The 19,524-nt window shown below is 39.1% G+C and overlaps 1 protein-coding gene across 20 annotated transcripts in view; it reads right to left on the bottom strand.

Moving 5' to 3' along the window:
* LOC124147753 (cytosolic carboxypeptidase 2-like) overlaps positions 1-19,524 on the bottom strand; it is a 98,987-nt gene that overhangs the window by 30,753 nt on the left and 48,710 nt on the right. For 15 of the 20 annotated variants that reach the window (XM_048383091.1, XM_046518562.2, XM_046518601.2 and 12 more), the window contains one exon: positions 524-710. In XM_048383091.1, coding sequence (XP_048239048.1) covers positions 524-710 — 187 coding nt within the window. Of the gene's footprint in view, positions 1-523; positions 711-6,876; positions 9,390-9,760; positions 9,909-10,811; positions 10,965-18,681; positions 18,824-19,524 lie in introns of those variants that run through there. The other 5 variants (XM_046518586.2, XM_046518587.2, XM_046518578.2 and 2 more) reach the window with 5 other exon arrangements.

Below are 19,524 nucleotides of genomic sequence, written 5' to 3'. Positions count from 1 at the left end.
CAGACATGAAGGAGGAGGCTATTGTGAATAGACAGTTATAACCATCATATGTGGGGTCAAAATATATACTGAGGTTCGCCAAGAGAGATATGTAATGGGTCATAATGTTGTTTTAGAAACTTCAACTTGAGCAAATTTTAACCCTAGTAAATGTTCTATGACCGGTGGGAGTTATTTTCAGTGAGTTTGTGGTTTATGTAAACCCCACCAGCAAAAGATTAGTGCTGACAAACCAAGGATCACAGGCAGGATGAATCTGGGATTTGAGCCAAATCATAGGAACCTGGCACAGCAAAGGGAGCTAACTTGGTGTAGTGCATTGCAGCAAAATAGATGACTGGGTCACTAGTCCAACCTGCTGTACTGCTATACTGAGCCAACTATATATTGTACTCAAAAGAAGTTAAAGACCGCTTGGTTTTCTCATATGACGATAGTTAATCTGTCATGGCTGGCGGCTATTGCAACATACAGCCTTCCAATTGTGGGTGTTTGGGGTAATAGAGACAAACTATATCCTTACACTCTCCTTGCTTGGCGTAGATTGCCGCTCTCAAAACGGGACTCGAACAGCAGGTTGGGACAACACCCCTCGGGAACAGGCTGAGCGTGGTGTTCTCGGGGACTGCGTTCCGAGTCGTACACGATCAGCACCCCACGCCATCGCCCATGGAAGGGCGTATCCTGGTTTTCTGCTGTTCTTGAGACTGCTGTAAAAGAAGGAAAGTGTGAGTGAGGGATCTTGCAGCAAAGTGGGTGAATAATTCAAACATCGGCCAATGAAGACTAAAATGTCTTAATAGCTAGTAACGTCCAACAACAAAACTCATTAGCAAACACAGTGAGTGAGTGAGTGAGTGAGTGATCACCAAAGGTATCCAACACAAGGAACGTGCACATTTCCAAATGAAAATATGAGTTATCAAATCTACAGTTAGGGTACCTCAAATATCAAATCACAGCAGGCTTATCTTCTTACTGACTTAAGTATTCAACCAATATTCATTATGATGGTTCTTTCGTTGTTTAGTTTAGTTTATAGAGTTAAGTTGTCTTGATCACATGTTTATTGACTGATAGATCCCTGTGCAAGTCTGCATTTTAGGAATTTGAAACACAAAGCACTCAACTTCACATGGTGATGTAGAATGGGTACCCAGAAGGATGAATGGGGACGTAATTGACAGCTTTGAGTGCCTAAGTACAAGCTAAAGTGGCAGAAGCATTACTGGTCCATTTTGTCAAGTACTGTCAAGGATAGAAATGGTCCACGAGCCTGAAGCCTATACTTGTGTATGGATAATGTACCAGCTGCAGTGAGTGGATGCAGCTTCAAACACAACATCCAACCTCTTACCCTGTGGCCTGTGAGTGAGTTTATTCCAGTTATATCAGGGCATGTCAGCTTAATGTGGGAGGAAAGCCCAAAGTGATGCAGGTCTCAGATGTTTACCACTTCGGTGAAACCCACGAGCACGGGTATTGCTCTGACAAACCTAGAAACATAATCGGGGCCAACCGGGATTCAAACCCACAATCATTGGTTTCTGGCGTGCCCAAGGGAAGCAACTCTGCACAGCGAATCGCGGCGCCTTAAACAACTGGGCCCCCCGTGCCCGCTGTGGCCCGTGAGTAATAGAATCTAGGCCAACCAAACCAGGGATTGATAGCATGATTAACTCAGCCATTGATAACATAATTAATCTACATGGGCATATTACCAGTACTTTGATTACTGCATATTGTAAAGATTAAAACAACACAACATGTGTCTGTGGACTTTTGCACGTCCACATAGCTATCACCCAAAACTGTTTTAATGATTGAGATTTTGTTTTAACCTGGGTCCAGGGGCACAGACTCCGGTCTGCTAAAAATGATTTTAACCATTTTGAGCAGTATGTTTTAGCCCTTTTGTTGAAAGTTCATTGTAAATTTTCTTTTAATATTTCCTGTAGTGATCTATGATCAAAATGTTTGAGAGTTGACAGGTATGCTTCTGCAGAGCACACGTAAACTTTTCACACAAATTTTGTGATTTATTATGTATTTGTCAATTACGCTACATCAATGCTCATATTTCATGGTGTTCATCAAAACGTATCCAACTTGTTGAAGGAAAGCTTTACAGTGTCAATCAATACAGTGAATAAGTCCATAAATTTATCCGCCCATGAGCCACCTTTAGCAGTGTTAAGTGAAGGTCTTATCTGTTATTAAATGGGAGGTAAAGACCTCAGTTATTGAAAGAGCATGATTTACTAAATACTTATAGATTTATCAAAACTTCAGAGACAGTATAAAGAGGAGCTGCTACCAAATATACAGGAGGGAAAGGCAGTTCTTCGAAAAAGTATTGAATATATGTCGTATTTCATGCTTAAAAAATTGACACCTATTTAATAAGTGAGTGAGTGAGTTGAGATTATTTTGACACAGTATATCATCTATGACTGTCATATATCAGTTCAAAATGACCAAAGTTCAGTCAGCAATATTACAGTGAGTGAGTATGGTTTTATGCCGCTTTTAGCAATATTCCAGCAAAATCACAGCAGGGGACACCGGAAATGGGAGCAATATTACAGCTCTATCACAGCAGTCTGTAAGGTTCTAAGAGCAAGGACAGGAGCATGGACCAGACAGCTCAAGGAAAATGTTTTCTTGGCCACTGAATGGTAATAGTCCCACCTGGAACAGACAGACCAGTGCTTGATGCAACAGTGAGTGAGTGAGTGAGTTGGGTTTATGTCACTTTGAACAGTATATCATGGCATGTCTTGATGTGGGAGGAAATCCCGAAGTGATGCAGGTCTCAGACATTTCCTGCTCTGGGGAAACCCACGAGCATGGTATGGTGCAAACAAACCTAGAAACATTACCGGGGTGAACACATGAATTGCAGGTTTCCAGCAAATATACCTGGGATTTGCTGCTGCCTCCCTCAGACACCAAGACTTGGCCAACATGTGAGATAATGTTTGCTTGACTACTGGGTGCACTGAGGAAATTTGCTGTACCAACTTTTGAGTTTCCTACACTACGGCTCTTTGTGCCCAACACAGATCTTGGTGCATATAAAGATTATGAATTGTCAATAAATCATATCTGAGTTCATTTTACCACCTCCTTCAACAAAGAAATTTATGAACCAGACTTGTCAGTCATTTTGACTCTCAAAGGGAACAAGCACCATCTCTTGGGGCAACCACCCAATCAGAGAACAGTCAAGTTTAATAAGTGGGGAGGATAGGGTTTCAAGTGGATATAGATTGAAGGCAGAAACACATTAATATCACTTGACAGTCACTTGAGTGAGGAGTTGTCTCCCTTATTGTCACTCTTCAGGGATTGTGACAGTGACAGATGGGAAAGTACTGAAAGAAAATACCCCCCACTTTCTCTATGTTTTTCAAGATGACAAACACATGTCTAGGCTCTAGCAACCCAAGAGGATTGTTGCAGCCTTGTCTGTGCTCCAAGTGAGTGATGGGCGTTTTATGCTACAGTGAGCCATGTGTGAGCCATATTACCGTATTTTCTTCTGTGTAATATATGTACTTGAGTATGTAATACACACCCCCATTCTGGAGTACACATTTTAAGTGAGTGAGTTGGGTTTTAACGCCGCTTTTAACATTATTCCATGGTTATATCGTGGCGTGTCAGCTTAATGTGGGAGGAAAGCTCAAAGGGATGCAGGTCTCAGACGTTTACCACTTCAGTGAAACCCACGAGAACGGATATGGTGCTGACAAACCGAGAAACATAATCGAGGCAAACCGGGATTCGAACCCACAATCATAGGTTTCTGGCGTGCCCAACACATTTTAAGAAAAATGCTATCTTGTGTATAATGCACAGTCAAAAACCACATCATTTGCTTCTGGTGATGTTTTGGCTGGCGTGAACAGAAGATTACACACTTGGTCAAAATGTCAATGTTAATATTTTGCAATAAAAATGCTTTTTTATAAAATCACTTGTATTTCCTGTTATGCCATGCATGTGTAGCGGCCATAAAATTTCCGAGTCCCGTGATGGGATTCGAACCACGGACCTTCTGATCAGAGGTCGGACGCCTTGTCCACATGACCAAAGAGGTTAACCCCGTCAACAGAAGGCACGTCCCGGGCCGCATAGTAGGGTACTGAGGCTTATTTTGCTCAAATTTAATATGAACGTGCTCAGCCCCACGTTGGGCGCCAATGTGGCGGCCATAAAATTTCCGAGTCCCGTGATGGGATTCGAACCACGGACCTTCTGATCACAGGTCGGACGCCTTGTCCACATGACCAAAGAGGTTAACCCCGTCAGCAAGCTGACAAGGTAAGGATGTCATCTGTGGGATCACTCCACGCCCTGCTACACATGCTCTACATGCATCGATCACTAACAGTGTGTGTTATAATTCCCAAGAAACAGCAATCACCTGTACATGCATGAGTTCCCAATGTCAGTAAAAATCCTACATAAATGACTAAAATGGTTTTGAACGCAACAAAATTAATGCTGACACTGTCATATACGAGTAATAAAATGTTTTGATATCTTGTTACTGTAGTTACTGCTTGTTAAGATATGTTTTCAAAATAATCCTTTGGTCTAACAACAGTTAGTTTTTTGTATGTTACAGTTTTACATGTCACTGTGTTAGATTGAACAATCAGCAATTGATCATAATATGAAACATGACAAAATCATACAAGATTAAGAAAATATTGACTTCCAAAAGTCGAATAACAGCTGTCCATGAGCTAATTCTTCTATTTATTCTGACAATGTGCCAATAGCAGTAGTACGTACACTGATCGTGAATGCTGTAAATAATGTTGAGTTGCCGATCAGATCACACGTTTTTGACGGAATTACTATAAACGACATTAAATGAAATTTTAATGAAATGGAATAAAATCATTAAACCTGATATATTTGTATTGAACTGTAAAACATTGTAATAACGGGCCTAACTGGCGTACTTGATTGCAAATTTGTTGACATGCAATTCCCAGTGTTACAAGTTGGCAGTATTGCTTTTTGCTTTGGGAAAAAATCAAATCTCATTGTCTGCGTGTATATATTTATTTTAATTGTACACACCTCCCTACTGTATTTTAAGGAAGAAAAGTGTACAAAACCATTGAAGTTAAAATGCAAAAGGTGAGACCAGGCTTTGACCTGGTTGCCCTTTGGTAATAGTGGAGGGTAAACAGTTTGTTTGTTTGCTTGTTTGTTACTTAAAGCTGCACTTAGCAATATTCCAGCTATATGACGGCAGTCTGTAAATAATCGTGTCTGGACCAGATAATCCAGTGACTAATATCATGAGCATTGATCCACGAGATTGGGTTCGATGACATGCATCAACCAAGTCAGCGAGCCTGACCACCCGATCCCATAGTCGCCTTTTACGCAAGCTGAAGACCTATTCTACCCTGGATCTTCACAGGTCTGGTGATCTGTAAATAATCGAACCTGGACCAGACAATCAAGTGATATTATGAGCATCAATTTACGCAATTGGGTTACAATGACATGCATCCACCAAATCAGTCAGCCTGACCACCTGATCCTGTTAGTTGCCTAGCATGGTTTGCCTAAGATCAGTTTTAACCCAGATCTTCATGGGGCACCCTAAATCACTGACACACACAGCTGAAACCCAGTCCTCCAGGTTGAGACCTACATATATTATCCAAGCATTATCTGTGCTCAGCCACACTGGACAACCAATCTACTTGACTACTGGCGTTCTGTTCTCACTATAGAACACCACTGGCATGTTTGTACCATAAAAAATTCCACAATAAAGTCATGAAGTTCTATAACCAAATATTGACAGATGACCTTACAATTAGATACCCTTGTTGTGGCACATCTGATTTACAAATACTTCAGTCAGTCATTATATCCATTTTGGGTAATGTATAGCATAATGTTCACGAATCTTGGAATGATGGGTCATGTATGCTACTCAAGAGAAGTTACATCTTCCCGAGGCAAGAGAGTTAACTGACTTTAAAAGTCCAGTTTCCACCCTTGCCGAACTAGGCTGGAATTACTGGGCTCGATCGTAGCGCCACCAGTGGCAATTACCAGTTATGTCCCTTCTAAGCCTCTCCTATGGACCAATTAGATTCCACCTCTCGCATCACATGCGTTTGCTTCACGTAAACTGGTGGCGCCGAGTCAGGACGATCTGATCAATAATCAGTATCTATATTGTGATAAAACGGACTTTACATCGCGAAATGCAACAAATCACGTGAGCACCTTGATTAAAAACATGAAAAGATGTGGAAAATATCTGCTGACAACGAGTTGGCGGTGCACATGCTCTGCAAATCCTGCAATCAACCAAAATCTGCACGACTGTTTATGAACCGGATTTCGATTTCGGTGCACGATTTTGATTGGACTATGCTTAGACTCGTTGATCCAGCCAAAATGTAACTCCATAATACCAGCCTAGTTTGGCAAGCGTGGAAACTGGACTTTTATAGTCAGTTAACTCTCTTGCCTCAGGAAGATGGAGAAGTTAAAGAGCAGCTGATTCTTGCTAATGTTAATATGTCATGCCATGCAAATGGACCATAGTAATAAGAAAGAATCGAGTATTCTTGAAATTCTTTCGAGTAGTATATATTGCACCGGATATCTGTTGTCCTTCGCCAGTAGTCACTGATTTGTGATAGAAAATCCATGATTACTTATAAATGTTTCACAATCTTTTCTTAACAGATATACAACACTGTCCTTAATGAACAAATAAACAACAAACAAAATTAATATAAAACAACCCTGTCTTTAACCAAGTATGAAACAACAAACCTGTCTATAATTTCATGGGTAACAAATTGTCTCTTCACAACTTACCGTCATCGTCATCCTGAGGCGCGTCCTCCTCAGGCTCTGTTTCTGCGAGAGGCTCATCTTCCAATGGGCAATCAGAGATGTGTTTAGGTGTCACCAGAATTTCACCATCATAATATTGGGGCCAGTAGGGTCCATAGGGCCAGAATTTAATATCAGGAGGCCTGGTTTTATATTTGTTGATATATTCTTCCAACTGTTGTGAGTATGATAGATAACTGATTTTACTGTAGATCGGTGGTGGCGAGTCGGTATCACTAGACTCTGTTGCTACGACCTGACTTTCCTCCATTCTCAATCCAACACACTCCCTCCAACAATTTCACATCCACAAAACTTGACATTTGCTGTGTATTATCTAACAGAATTGGCCTCTTTGGCTAATATTCCAGTGTCCATATCGTAAAGTATAAAATACCAACAACAAGATATATAACTCTGTACAACCATCACTTTGATCAAATTATGTCCTTAAATATGACAACATCTACACACGTCTCCTGAATTCATTGTCTTCCAACTGCAATGTTTTCTTCACATTTTGTCCAAATTTCATTAACATTGGCTTCCGTTAAACATCCGTTCACCATGTATCCAAAGCCCTTCTCCACAGACCCAATGATCCAGTTCACGAACACTCAACTCTCATAAATCTCCGTGGGTTCTTGCAGGTCTGGCGTGTATTATTAAACTCCTCATAACAGCATAAGCAGTAACTTTACTGTTCTATAAACAATTTCTGTCCTTATGTTCCAGCAATTGTTTGTTCTGGAATATATGTCACCCCTCAACACATGACGGTACGGGCATATTTCCTATTGCTTCTGTACAAATCACTGACACAATGTCCGACAAAGATTTTGCAGGCTTACACCAACAAAACACGATAATCCCAATATTTTCACATCTATTGAATCGCCACACACCTACTAAGAATAAAGCCAAACATTTATAGCTACAGCATAAACATAATGATAATATGACGGATCTTCTATCTCACACTCCATTGTGATTGGATCTATAAATGGTATGTTATTTCCTAAGCACTGAATTCCAACGCTGATCCACTTTTCTCCCAGCGATTATAACCAAGTGAAGATTAAGTGCATTTGTCAATAAAAACCTCCAGCCTAGCTCCACCCGCCTACCTGGATGTTGGGTATAAATGTTTGTACTGACGACAGAATAGAGCCATCAAACAAGTCAGCCTCATAAATCTCCTTCTCAGGATAATTTGATTTTCTTTATCCGGAAACTACGGGAGAAAATGTTCTCACACGTGGACAAAAAGAATTGTACCTACTTCCACAGCTCTTGGCACAAATGCATGAACACCGACGTGAAAAGTCATCAGTTTTAGCTCAATTACTGACACGTCTGTTTCACGTTGAAATTCCAGCTCTCACTTTTCCATTTGTCTGACCGACACAAGGCTAACACAATGGCCAGGACTTCTACAGCTTAGCTTAATACCACTTTATTAATCAGGAGGCCAGAGAAAGGTTCCACTTGGCAGAACTTCTTACACAATTATTCATTTACATATCCTAAAGGAACAGGAAACAGTACTGAGAGTAATCCTATGTGAAGGTTGCAGGGTACAAAATGTCCACTTAGCAGACTTGGCTACAGAGCTACCACCATGAGCGGATTGTTTTGTATGTAAGTAAAACAACATCAGGCTTTTGTCGTTCCAGAGATCAAGTATATAGTAAAACTGCAAATAGCAAATTATATTGTACTGTTTGGGTACTTAAGTCACATATGAAATTGCAACAGTCTATATATCAAAGTCCTGTTTGATTTTTTGGTGACCAATTGTTCAATTTTGACTGATAAACAACTTTATGTCTTCTGTGAACCTTTGTGCACCAACATTGGTACACACACCATGGTACCATCAACCTGTTTCCTTGGTCTCACACAATATAGCAAAAAACGTGAATCCAGACTTGAACTCATCTCAATGTGTGCGCATTCTGTGCATCTCTCTGAACACTGACTTCTCTGGTTCTGCACCATACAGCTTACAAGTTTTCAAGGAGTTGACAGGTTTTTGTCATTCATACATTCCCATACGTAGAACAGATACATCCAATGACCTAGTGGTCCTACTTTCTGGTATCCCTTGTTCCTTGATCACAGTTATTATCAGAACACCCGAACCCTTTCTTTCCGAGGAAACTCTTTCAACAACACACCATCACATTCCTTTATCTCCCATGGTGCCGTCTTCCTTAACCGTCTTCAAATATCATTTTTCAGTCTTTTCTTCCAGTTTTGTATCCTTTGACACCTCCACTATGTCATTCTTGTCTGACTTTTGTGCCTTTCGGGACAGTGAAGCAGACGACAGATAGAGATGTGCGATCGTGAGTGAACGCCGCCGCTTCAACTCTTGTTCTGCATCCAAACTCTGCAGCACCACACTTTGCTTCTTGGTGACACTGCGTGGAGAATCCATAATGGGGGAACAGCACGTACTACATTGTCTACACTACTACCTGCTTTACAACCTGCAAGCAAATTGGTACCTTGGGAATTATTCTCATAGACTCTGCCTTAGACATACAAGTAATGTTTCCCTAGAAACAAACTGCTTGACAACTTAAAAACACATTGATCTTGAAAACATGTATTGATTTTATCCACATTTCTGCACACTTCTGATTTCAAACACAATGCTAATGTAACCCCCCAGAATGAAATACATGTATCAACAAAAATCAGAAAATATCCAGCCAAACAAACAAACATCAATGAGCCTTAGAAGACATAAAAAACATTCCTATTACTCCGGCCAGCTCAATCTATGCTACAACACAAAAGATGCCACCAGTGTCACATATTTCACAGCTGTCTTGAACCAAATTAACAATATATCTACCTCAACAGTCACCATCAGTCTGCAATCCACAACCTTGACAAACCCTCCTTGCCAGCTATCCTCAAACATCACCGGATGCTCAAATGGACTTGCTCAAACATTACAAAACAACCAGTGTATGACGCCATTACAAGGACCTGTTATCAAAACGCTCACAAGATCAAATTTCTGGCCCCAATTCAACCCCTGAACTTTCTATTGTGAGAAGAAGTCGAAGAATTGGTGATCAGTGACTCTGCACTAAACCAGTCAATCAACACATTTAACATATTGTCACACCCTCACTACATTCTGAACACTGACTGAATGAGAAACCATGGCTTTGTCACCATTAACACCCGCTTTTATTCCCTTTGAATAGAACCTCATTAATGCAACACATACATTCACATTCACTGTTCAACCATACCTAAGAAAAGGTGGAGATCAAAGGTGGCAAGGAATATTGAGTTTCCAGTTTTAGTGTTAACACTGACTTGATCATTGCAAAGATCTTTCAGCTAACCAGCTGTAATTGCTGAAGTGAGTTTACTTACTGGCAATATATATACAGTCATTGCTCAGGGACGAATGAGTCCAGTACATTTTGTCATCAACACTCAAATGGAAACTGTCTGTTAAAGATGTCATTACAGCTATGGACCTAAAGACCTTGTTGAGGCATTTTTATACCAAACATAGGCACTATAGTGCTTGTGTCCACAAACACTTGTTACCCTCTATATTAAGGTTTCAAATAAATTTTCATAAATTACCATGCCAACCATACAGGAAATGCAATAATTACATGTAATTTCTGATTGAATCATAAAATACTTGAAATTGTCAGAAAACTTTAACAAACATTATTAAGAAAACTAAGAGTGTTATGCATTTTGAATAACTTAAAGAAGCATATTTCTCAACCATCATCCTACTAAGCAGGAACTAAATTCATTACTCACATGTTCACAGATGGGAAAAATAAAAGTGTTATGCATTTTGAATAAATAAAACAAACATATATCCTCAACCATCATCCTACCAAGCAGGAACTTAATTAATTACTCACATGTTTACAGCCAGGAACATTGTAACATGTTAGGGAAAGTTTTTGTGACCTCCAGTCGAACATTTACAGTGGAACATTGACAGTCCACTAAGAGTCTCCCAGTAACTGCCATATTAAGATCTCTACTGTTGAGGTTGGGCGCGAGACAACACGCCATGACGTGACTCACGCTGCCTACTGTTTGATAGAAGATAACGGGCTTTGAATACAATGTGCCTGTAGGTGATGGAACAGACCACAGTTTCAGGTCTTTTGTTCTGACCAGTTTATGTTAGGTCATTATTGCACAGAAGAACTCAGTCTGACTGAAGGATTTCATATTGCTGAGATATTCAGTAAAAGGCATAAAAGTACATAAACCTTTGAATGCAAAGTAGGCACGATTTATGGAAAACAACTTCTTTATCTACTGTAAAGGCTATGTTTCGGTATAGATCCTTATACAATGATCCGTGACAACGGTGTAAGGATCTATACTGAAACATCATCTTTACATTAAATAAAGAAGTTGTTATCCATAGATTGTGTCTACTTTGTCATCCGTCAACTTCTAAGTAATGCCTATCAAACAATTCATTGAATGCAAGCTTCTTGTAGTTACAAAAAGAGTGAGACACTAAACATCACTTTAGGCCACCATGTTTCAGTTGGAAAATATACAGAAAATATAATAAACTTCACCCCATCTGGAGGGGTAGACACTTCTATTTATATTCAACACGTCCACAACCCACCTTGGACATGCGAGTTACGTAAAAATAACTACATTTTAGGATAAAATAACTAATCCGTGTATATTTCACTAATGTCAAACAAACGGACTAGTGGCTGTCCGTGTGAATGTTAGCCATGGTCATATTAACAAGACAAGCAATCACTCTGTCAATGAGATGTTCCCACCAAACCTAGTTTTTAATTTTGATTTTTAAGAAAAATTCAGACATTATATACAAATTTTAATGTGAATTCTCCAGTTTGTTTTGTTTTATGTATGTGAGCTACTTCATGCTTTCTGATTTCAGAATGAGCAGACAAAAAACCACAAGTGTATAGTACACAAAATAAAACTGTGTTGGTGGGCCCATTCTGACCAGGAATCCCCATGTTGGTGGGCTGTAGGTCTGTTCTGACCAGGAATCCCCATTTTGGTGGGCCTATTCTGATCAGGAATCTCCATGTTGGTGGTCTGTGGGCCTATTCTGACCAAGAATCCCCATATTGGTGGGTGGAGGACCTATTTTGACCAGGAATCCCCATGTTGGTGGGCTGTGGGCCTATTCAAGGCTATAATTTGAGAGTCAATATTGCCTACAGGAACCTGCAGGTTTGGGCTATTGTGAGAAGCAGACAACTGTGCTTGTCAGGGGAAAAGTTAATGGGCCTGGGAGATTTAGTGTCTACTTCACTTTCTTTATTTTATGTGTGCCCTTATCAGGTGAGATCACAGAGATTTCTCTCACCGATCCATACCTTGAACATTACCAACAAACGGTCAGTCTGACATATGCTGGAAATCAGGCCTAAGAAAATAACGGCATTTTCACTTTTGTGATCACATTAATGTAAAAGTTACTCCCAATGTAACAAAACAAGCAAGTGTAATGTGTGTAATTACAGCAGAAGCACACGAATGACTTTGATAATCAAATAATATAAAACAATTGTACAGGTTTTATTTCAATTTAATTATTTCTGAGTTCGAATTGTATGTCGGTTACAATGTTGCAACTAATTAAATTGATGAATCAAGGTTACACATACATGTATATATATGACAGCAATAAGCAGACATTATGTACAATTATAAACAAAAACTTTATACCAATACTTTCAAATACATGACACTTTTTATGGATAGCAACTTTTTTCATTCTTTGTCCCAATGTTTCAGAGCTACTTCTTGCCCCGTCATCAGGTGATTCACCAGCAAGAAGTAGCTCTGAAACGTCATGAAGAAAAAAAGAAGTTGCTATCCATAAAAAGTGTCATGTGTTCATGTCCTTATATCTTTAAAATGCCTATCAAAGAATATTTTCAAAGTCTTCTATATTATAGTTTTTCCAGCATTTCCAGGTTTTTTATTAGACATTGTCTACAAAGAAACCGAAATCTGGGATCTTTGTTGTGTACAATATTCTTTTTTTTTATTGATAGTTTCCCTCGGAGAAAAAGATAAATGCCACCATGATAAAAAAATGTTTAAACTTATCCTTCTCGTTTCATAAAATCTAAATAAAACTTCTTAAGCAAAGTTAAGTAAAACAATTTTCTTTCTATATTATTCCATACTATTGAAATTGTCATTATCAGTTGTATTCTACATATACTACCCAGGTTTTGATACTGAAACATGTCATTCTGTTACAAAACTCAGAGGACTCCAAAATATTGTAATGTGTGTTTAACTTGAAAGAGGTGTAAGTACAATGCAGTATTGAAAACTATTTGTCTGACAACATCTCCCAGCAGTTAGTCCCATTCAGTCCCTACGTGGCCACTCAGAATATCCCTATAAAAAGTTGAGCAGTATATGTGGTCTGTGCTGGTGACCAGCTGGACATTATAACACTGACAACATGGTGACTGGAGCTGCAATGATGACATGGCGACACTATCTTGATTCAACTGACCCCAGCGACATGACTATCTACCATCTAGTCACCACAACAAACATTTACTGTAGCACAGTAGGCCTGTGTGGAGCGTATCGACACTGCATCTGGTAATATGATGAAAGGAGTATGTTGATAGACAACCTCGCAAACTGTACTGTACATAACTAGAGAAAATTATACTGGCATGTGTGTCATACTGATTTTACAAAACGAATATCCCCAGCAAGAATGAGGGTAATACATGAATTTTAAATCAGTTTGACACACACGCGAGTGTAATAACTTCTTTATTTCCTATTCTTTATTAATCCTTTTGAACTACCTTTTAAAAAAATGCACTGATGAGAAGACCAAAGTTGTCGAACGACGTCAACAAACTTCAGGTATACCTATGTTTCTAGTGTGATGTCATTCCGACCTTAAGTCAAAATAAGATTGGAATTATGTCAACAATTCCGTAAACAATACACTGATGCATGTGAAATGATATTTGCACACAGGCAAATACAACTTTAATGAACTCAGTTATTTCTAACCCCATGGGTAATAAACATGGTTATAACCAGGGCATAGATATATGTCAAGTGACCAGCATAATTATTTAGGCTTCAATGTTAATTCTTCTTTTTAAATTGGAATACCATCATTGCCAACCCTAGCCACGAGTGAGTGAGTGAGTGAGTGGGTGTGTGAGTGAGTGAGTGAGTGAGTGAGTGAGTGAGTGAGTGAGTGAGTGAGTGAGTGAGTGAGTGAGTGAGTGAGTGAGTGGGTGGGTGGGTGGGTGAGTGAGTGAGTGAGTGAGTGAGTGAGTGAGTGAGTGAGTGAGTAGGTGAGTGAGTGAGTGAGTGAGTGAGTGAGTGAGTGAGTGAGTGGGTGGGTGGGTGGGTGGGTGAGTGAGTGAGTGAGTGAGTGAGTGAGTGAGTGAGTGAGTGAGTTTACTGCTGTTTGACAGTGTTTCATACCTTTATCAGGTGGCATGACAGCTTGATCGGGGAGGAGGGCCTGGAGGTTTACATATTTACCACCCATGAGCACAGGTAAAAGATATTACGGATAATTTGGGGTTCGAAGCAACAATCCTAAAATCCTGGCATGTCCAAGGGTCACATCTGTGTACACAACTGGGCTACTCGTGTACCCCCTCAAGGCCCCTCAAGGCCCCTCAAGTCATGGCCCATTGTAAAGAGTAATCCACTGAATATGACAAGACCCACTTAGAACGCTCAAACGTTTTTTGCACAGTTTTGTTGTTGTTATTGTTGGTTGTTTAAAGCTGCACTCAGCGATATTCCAGCTTTATGACGGCGGTCTATAAATAATCGAGTCTGGACCAGACAATCCAGTGATTGACATCATGAGCATTGTTCCACGCAATTGGGATACGATGACATGCATCAACCAAGTCACTGAAGCCTGACCACCCAATCCCGTTAGTCGCCTCTTCTGGCGTGCATGGTTTACTGAAGACCTATTCTGACCCATTTTTGCACAGACTGCCACTGTATAGAATGAAAAAGCCAAATGAATAAATCCAATCCATTTTAGATTCTGTGGTCCTGTAATCCCTTAAACCCAAAATATATTCACATGCACAGATAAAATGGAAGCAGCCTAGAAACCAGTTAATTGATTACATTATTTGCACAGCAAACTTCAGATATACCTTTCATCAAAGACCTGCATGCCAGACCTCACTGCTCTTACAAACAAAGCAAATCCACATCAACACACAGCAGCACAATGTTCGTTTCATGTTTACCACCTAAAAACTAGATAGCCAGTGGCTCCCTGGGGTGGACAAATCTCATAGGATATGAAAAGATTACACCGAATTGAACAATGTCCTTTACAATTAATTTCATAAATCTGGTCGATCCATATTTCCATATATAACTACAGGCATATAGTGTTATACAAACTGACAATCACACATGGAAAATATTGTGCATATTTAAGACGGCTCAAAGTGAAAAAATATTCCAATTCACTTTTTGTTTTGTCAATTGATAGAATAGAAATTGGCGAACCAGTGCAGAAATTCAGTGAAGAAATCCAGTACTTGGGCACTTGTAACTTAACCACAGAGGCATGCAAGTCAAGTAATGTGTTCAATATGAGAACGGTAAGGTTCAAGTTCTATACAAAGAGTCATGCCACAATCTTGTTGATAGCTATATTCAACCACAGACCCTTCATTCAGTTTAATTAGGCCCTGAGCATACAAAGTCCAACAGAACTCTCCGACCTTCATTCAACCACAAAGCAATCCTCTCTCCACCTAGCTATATACACAAACACACCTCACCAATATCATGAACACACGCACCCTTTATATCACTGGATTTCATTTGACTTGATTCAGCTTTTACCTATACAAGCATAATGGGTTTTTCTCCTGTTTGCACAAACATGCTAATTAACAGATAAGTTCAGGATTTCTGTGTGGGATCCATTCAGGAAAAGGGCGTGAGGTTATGGCAAGGGTGGCTGCAGGGGTTGACTCCAACTGACTGTGTTGTTAAGTACCTTGCAGGGGAACAGACTGACTGCATTATACAACTTGACACTGACAGCCATTATCTGTCAACACCTTCAACCCTAGTGACACCTTGCTCATCAATCATAGTTGAACAAATCAACCCCTATATTTAACATATTTACTTAATAATGTCTTAAAGGCCAAGTCATCATAGATTATTAGACAGTTATATAATCACTGACAAAAGCAATACGAATACCACACATGTTGGTTCAAATATGAAAAATTGCTCATATTCAAGAGACATCAGACTGGTTGGATGCACAAATGAACCTACTGGTATGTTGTGTGAACCAACGCTCATGGACGCATCACATGTGACGTCATAGATCCATGACTCGAGATGTACCATTTGTCTCGTGCAGGATTAGTGCGCAAAGTTTGGAAATCATGTGCAGCATTTCATGATAAGAATAAAGACAGTATGTGGTAACACTTGACTGATTGTTAGTTTTGTCATTTAGTGGTACACATTGGTAACATCTCTTCTTAATGTACATACTTCTCCGTATGTTTCTGTGGTTCGTGTTTCTTTTGGTGGTGAGTATACATATACCTATGTTTCTGATAACTGATTAAACCATCATTTCACTTGCAACTATTCAACATTTTTTCCATATCTGTATTGGAACTAGTTGTTTGGAGATGCTGACCGCATCTGTTATGGGCTGATCTTTCTTGAAATACATGTACTAATCTTTGCCTAACAAAGCGTTTATTCTGCTATAATCAGTACTGCAGCAATATCACAACAGAAGACACAAAACTGTACAATATGAAGAATCAAACCAGGAGACAAATGATGAATACCTTGACCAGTTGGCTAATATAACTTCCCATGGTTAGCAATTTGCAGGAATCTTGTCTTTTATGCCAAGCAAGAGGTTGATATGAAATAATTATATCACTAGAAACAGGGTAAATATGTGAATAAACAACACTTGTAACACATCAGCAATATTTGTCCTGCGACACCACACAACATCAAAGTTTATACAAGTACCACACTAACTTCCCAAATGTAAATACCGGTAAACATCACTTGTAACACATCAGCAATATTTGTCCTGCGACACCACACAACATCAAAGTTTATACAAGTACCACACTAACTTCCCGAATGTAAATACCGGTAAACATCACTTGTAACACATCAGCAATATTTGTCCTGCGACACCACACAACATCAAAGTTTATACAAGTACCACACTAACTTCCCGAATGTAAATACCGGTAAACATCACTTGTAACACATCAGCAATATTTGTCCTGCGACACCACACAACATCAAAGTTTATACAAATACCACACTAACTTCCCAAATGTAAATACCGGTAAACATCACTTGTAACACATCAGCAATATTTGTCCTGCGACACCACACAACATCAAAGTTTATACAAATACCACTACTGTTTCCCGAAAATGAGCCTCGCTTGTAACCCATCAGCAATATTAGTCCTGTGAAACTATACAATATTGTTAAATAACACTTAAAACTTACATGATATATCAATGTCTCCAATCATGAAACACCAAACACAATCAGAAAACCACTTCCACCTTCAGCAATATGAAATAATCCGTATCTCTCTCACCTTACTGGTTTGAATTGTCGTATCACCAAGCCTATATTCAGAAAGTTAAATATCCTCTTATCCTTGCCGTGCGCACACAAAGGAAATATCCTCCGTATTATTTCTTGGGTGCTTGAATAACAACAAAACTATATTTCTACTTATGTGACAACAACTGTTCACGAGATCAACGATATTTGCCACTTAAACCTTCTCAGGCCAGCGCCAATGTTTACCTAGCTAGTTCAATACACTCCATATACACAGTTCTTCATAAGCTTCTTACTATGTACAGACTTCACCATGAAACAGGTAGAAGAAAAGTATAATCTTATTTCAATGGCAAATTTAAATTTGAGTTTCATCCTTGTTAATATGCTCGTTAACAATTTACAGAAAGAATGAGACTTTCTTTGAATTGGAAAAACAAACAAGAACAATTTTGTGAATCGGTTTCTTAAGGTGTATTGCTGTAAAATGACAGTGAAAATTCACATCAGGAATTGCCAGTTTATCCACTTCCTTTCTTGATTTTGTCGCAACAATGGATGAGGCACATTAAAATCCAGAGTGTGAAGGAAGAAATTAAGGCTGGGACGAGTCCAAATTTACTCCCCATGTACCCAACCCCCTATTACCCAATCATACTCGTATACCCAGTGTAGGCCTCAAGAGATGGGTACAAGGAATGTCCAATTGGTCCAGGTAGTCCTGTTGGTACCCGGGTCCTACTCAGTACCAACCCAACTCAAGGACCCGAGTCACCCATCCCAGCCCTGAAGAAATCACGAGGAGCAAAACAGAATATAAATACATTTTTTCCAAAAGGCGATAAATGTGCATTTTTTTAATTGTTCATAAAGTTTCTTATTTCACCAAACATTTGTATTTAAATGATAATGTCCTCCCATATACCCAAACCACAACAGTTGAAAACATAGAAAATTATCTCAACAGCATACATTAAAAATTTAAGTTTGGTGTTCAAACAAGAATGATTAAACAATTAATCAAAATAATCCTTACACGTTTCATTAATACATTTACAAAAACCAATCTCATGCAACACATGTATAATCATACGACTGAAGAGACTTGAAAAACAAGTCTTGACTGACACAGTCTCCAACAATACTTACACCAATATCCGCTGCTACACATTTTGTACCCAACAAGACCTAAACAAACCAGCCAAAGTATTCCAGAGACAGAATAACATCACATTTCCACCCTGACAAACACATGCCCTCCCACCATCATGGATCCCAACTGTTTCAAACAACAGAACTGTTCCTGAGTCCAGACTATACTGACTGGCATGCTAATCAGTGTGAAATGATAGCACTGGACACCAGCATGTTATAAGGCAAACACTGTCCTAACACTTCAATGAAATCATCACATTCCATTATAAAAACTGTTGCCACTTACTTATCAAACCAAATAAAATTACTCTATAAAATGGCTTTTGTCGATATATTTTTAGAAAAGAAATTGCTTTATAGACAGCACAGGTGTATGAAATTGTGATTAATTATTCTCAGGACATTTATCTTACTGGTTCAATGAAAAGGTCTCTTTATCGTCTCACACCATGGCGTACGTTAGCCACCAATGCCTTTCAATGTCCTTGGTCTAAATAGCTAACCTAAACCCCATTGCCTGTCTACACATTCTAAGATGATATTACAAAAGGATCAATTACTTTTACTCTTACCAATTTATTTTGATACTTAAATCAATAACCGGGTAGGTTAGGGTTGGATAAAGTGAACAAAATACACTGGAAAAAAGATGTTACGGGCCACCCAAATCTTTCCTACTTCTATAGTTAATCTCTCATGCCATGACAGATTAACTAGGATAATATGAAAGAATCAGGTGGCCCTTCACTTTTTGGAGAAGTATAAAACAGGGAAACTATAATGTTGATCTAATGTTTGTTGCATTTATAAAAGTTTTTCAAACTTATAGCCATTTAC

The sequence above is a fragment of the Haliotis rufescens genome, unplaced genomic scaffold, assembly GCF_023055435.1.
Source record: "Haliotis rufescens isolate VD_foot unplaced genomic scaffold, xgHalRufe1.0.p SCAF_1, whole genome shotgun sequence".
NCBI classification, from domain to species: domain Eukaryota; kingdom Metazoa; phylum Mollusca; class Gastropoda; order Lepetellida; family Haliotidae; genus Haliotis; species Haliotis rufescens.
Note: the sequence above shows the minus strand (reverse complement) of the source record. Positions and strands in the feature narration are given on the sequence as shown.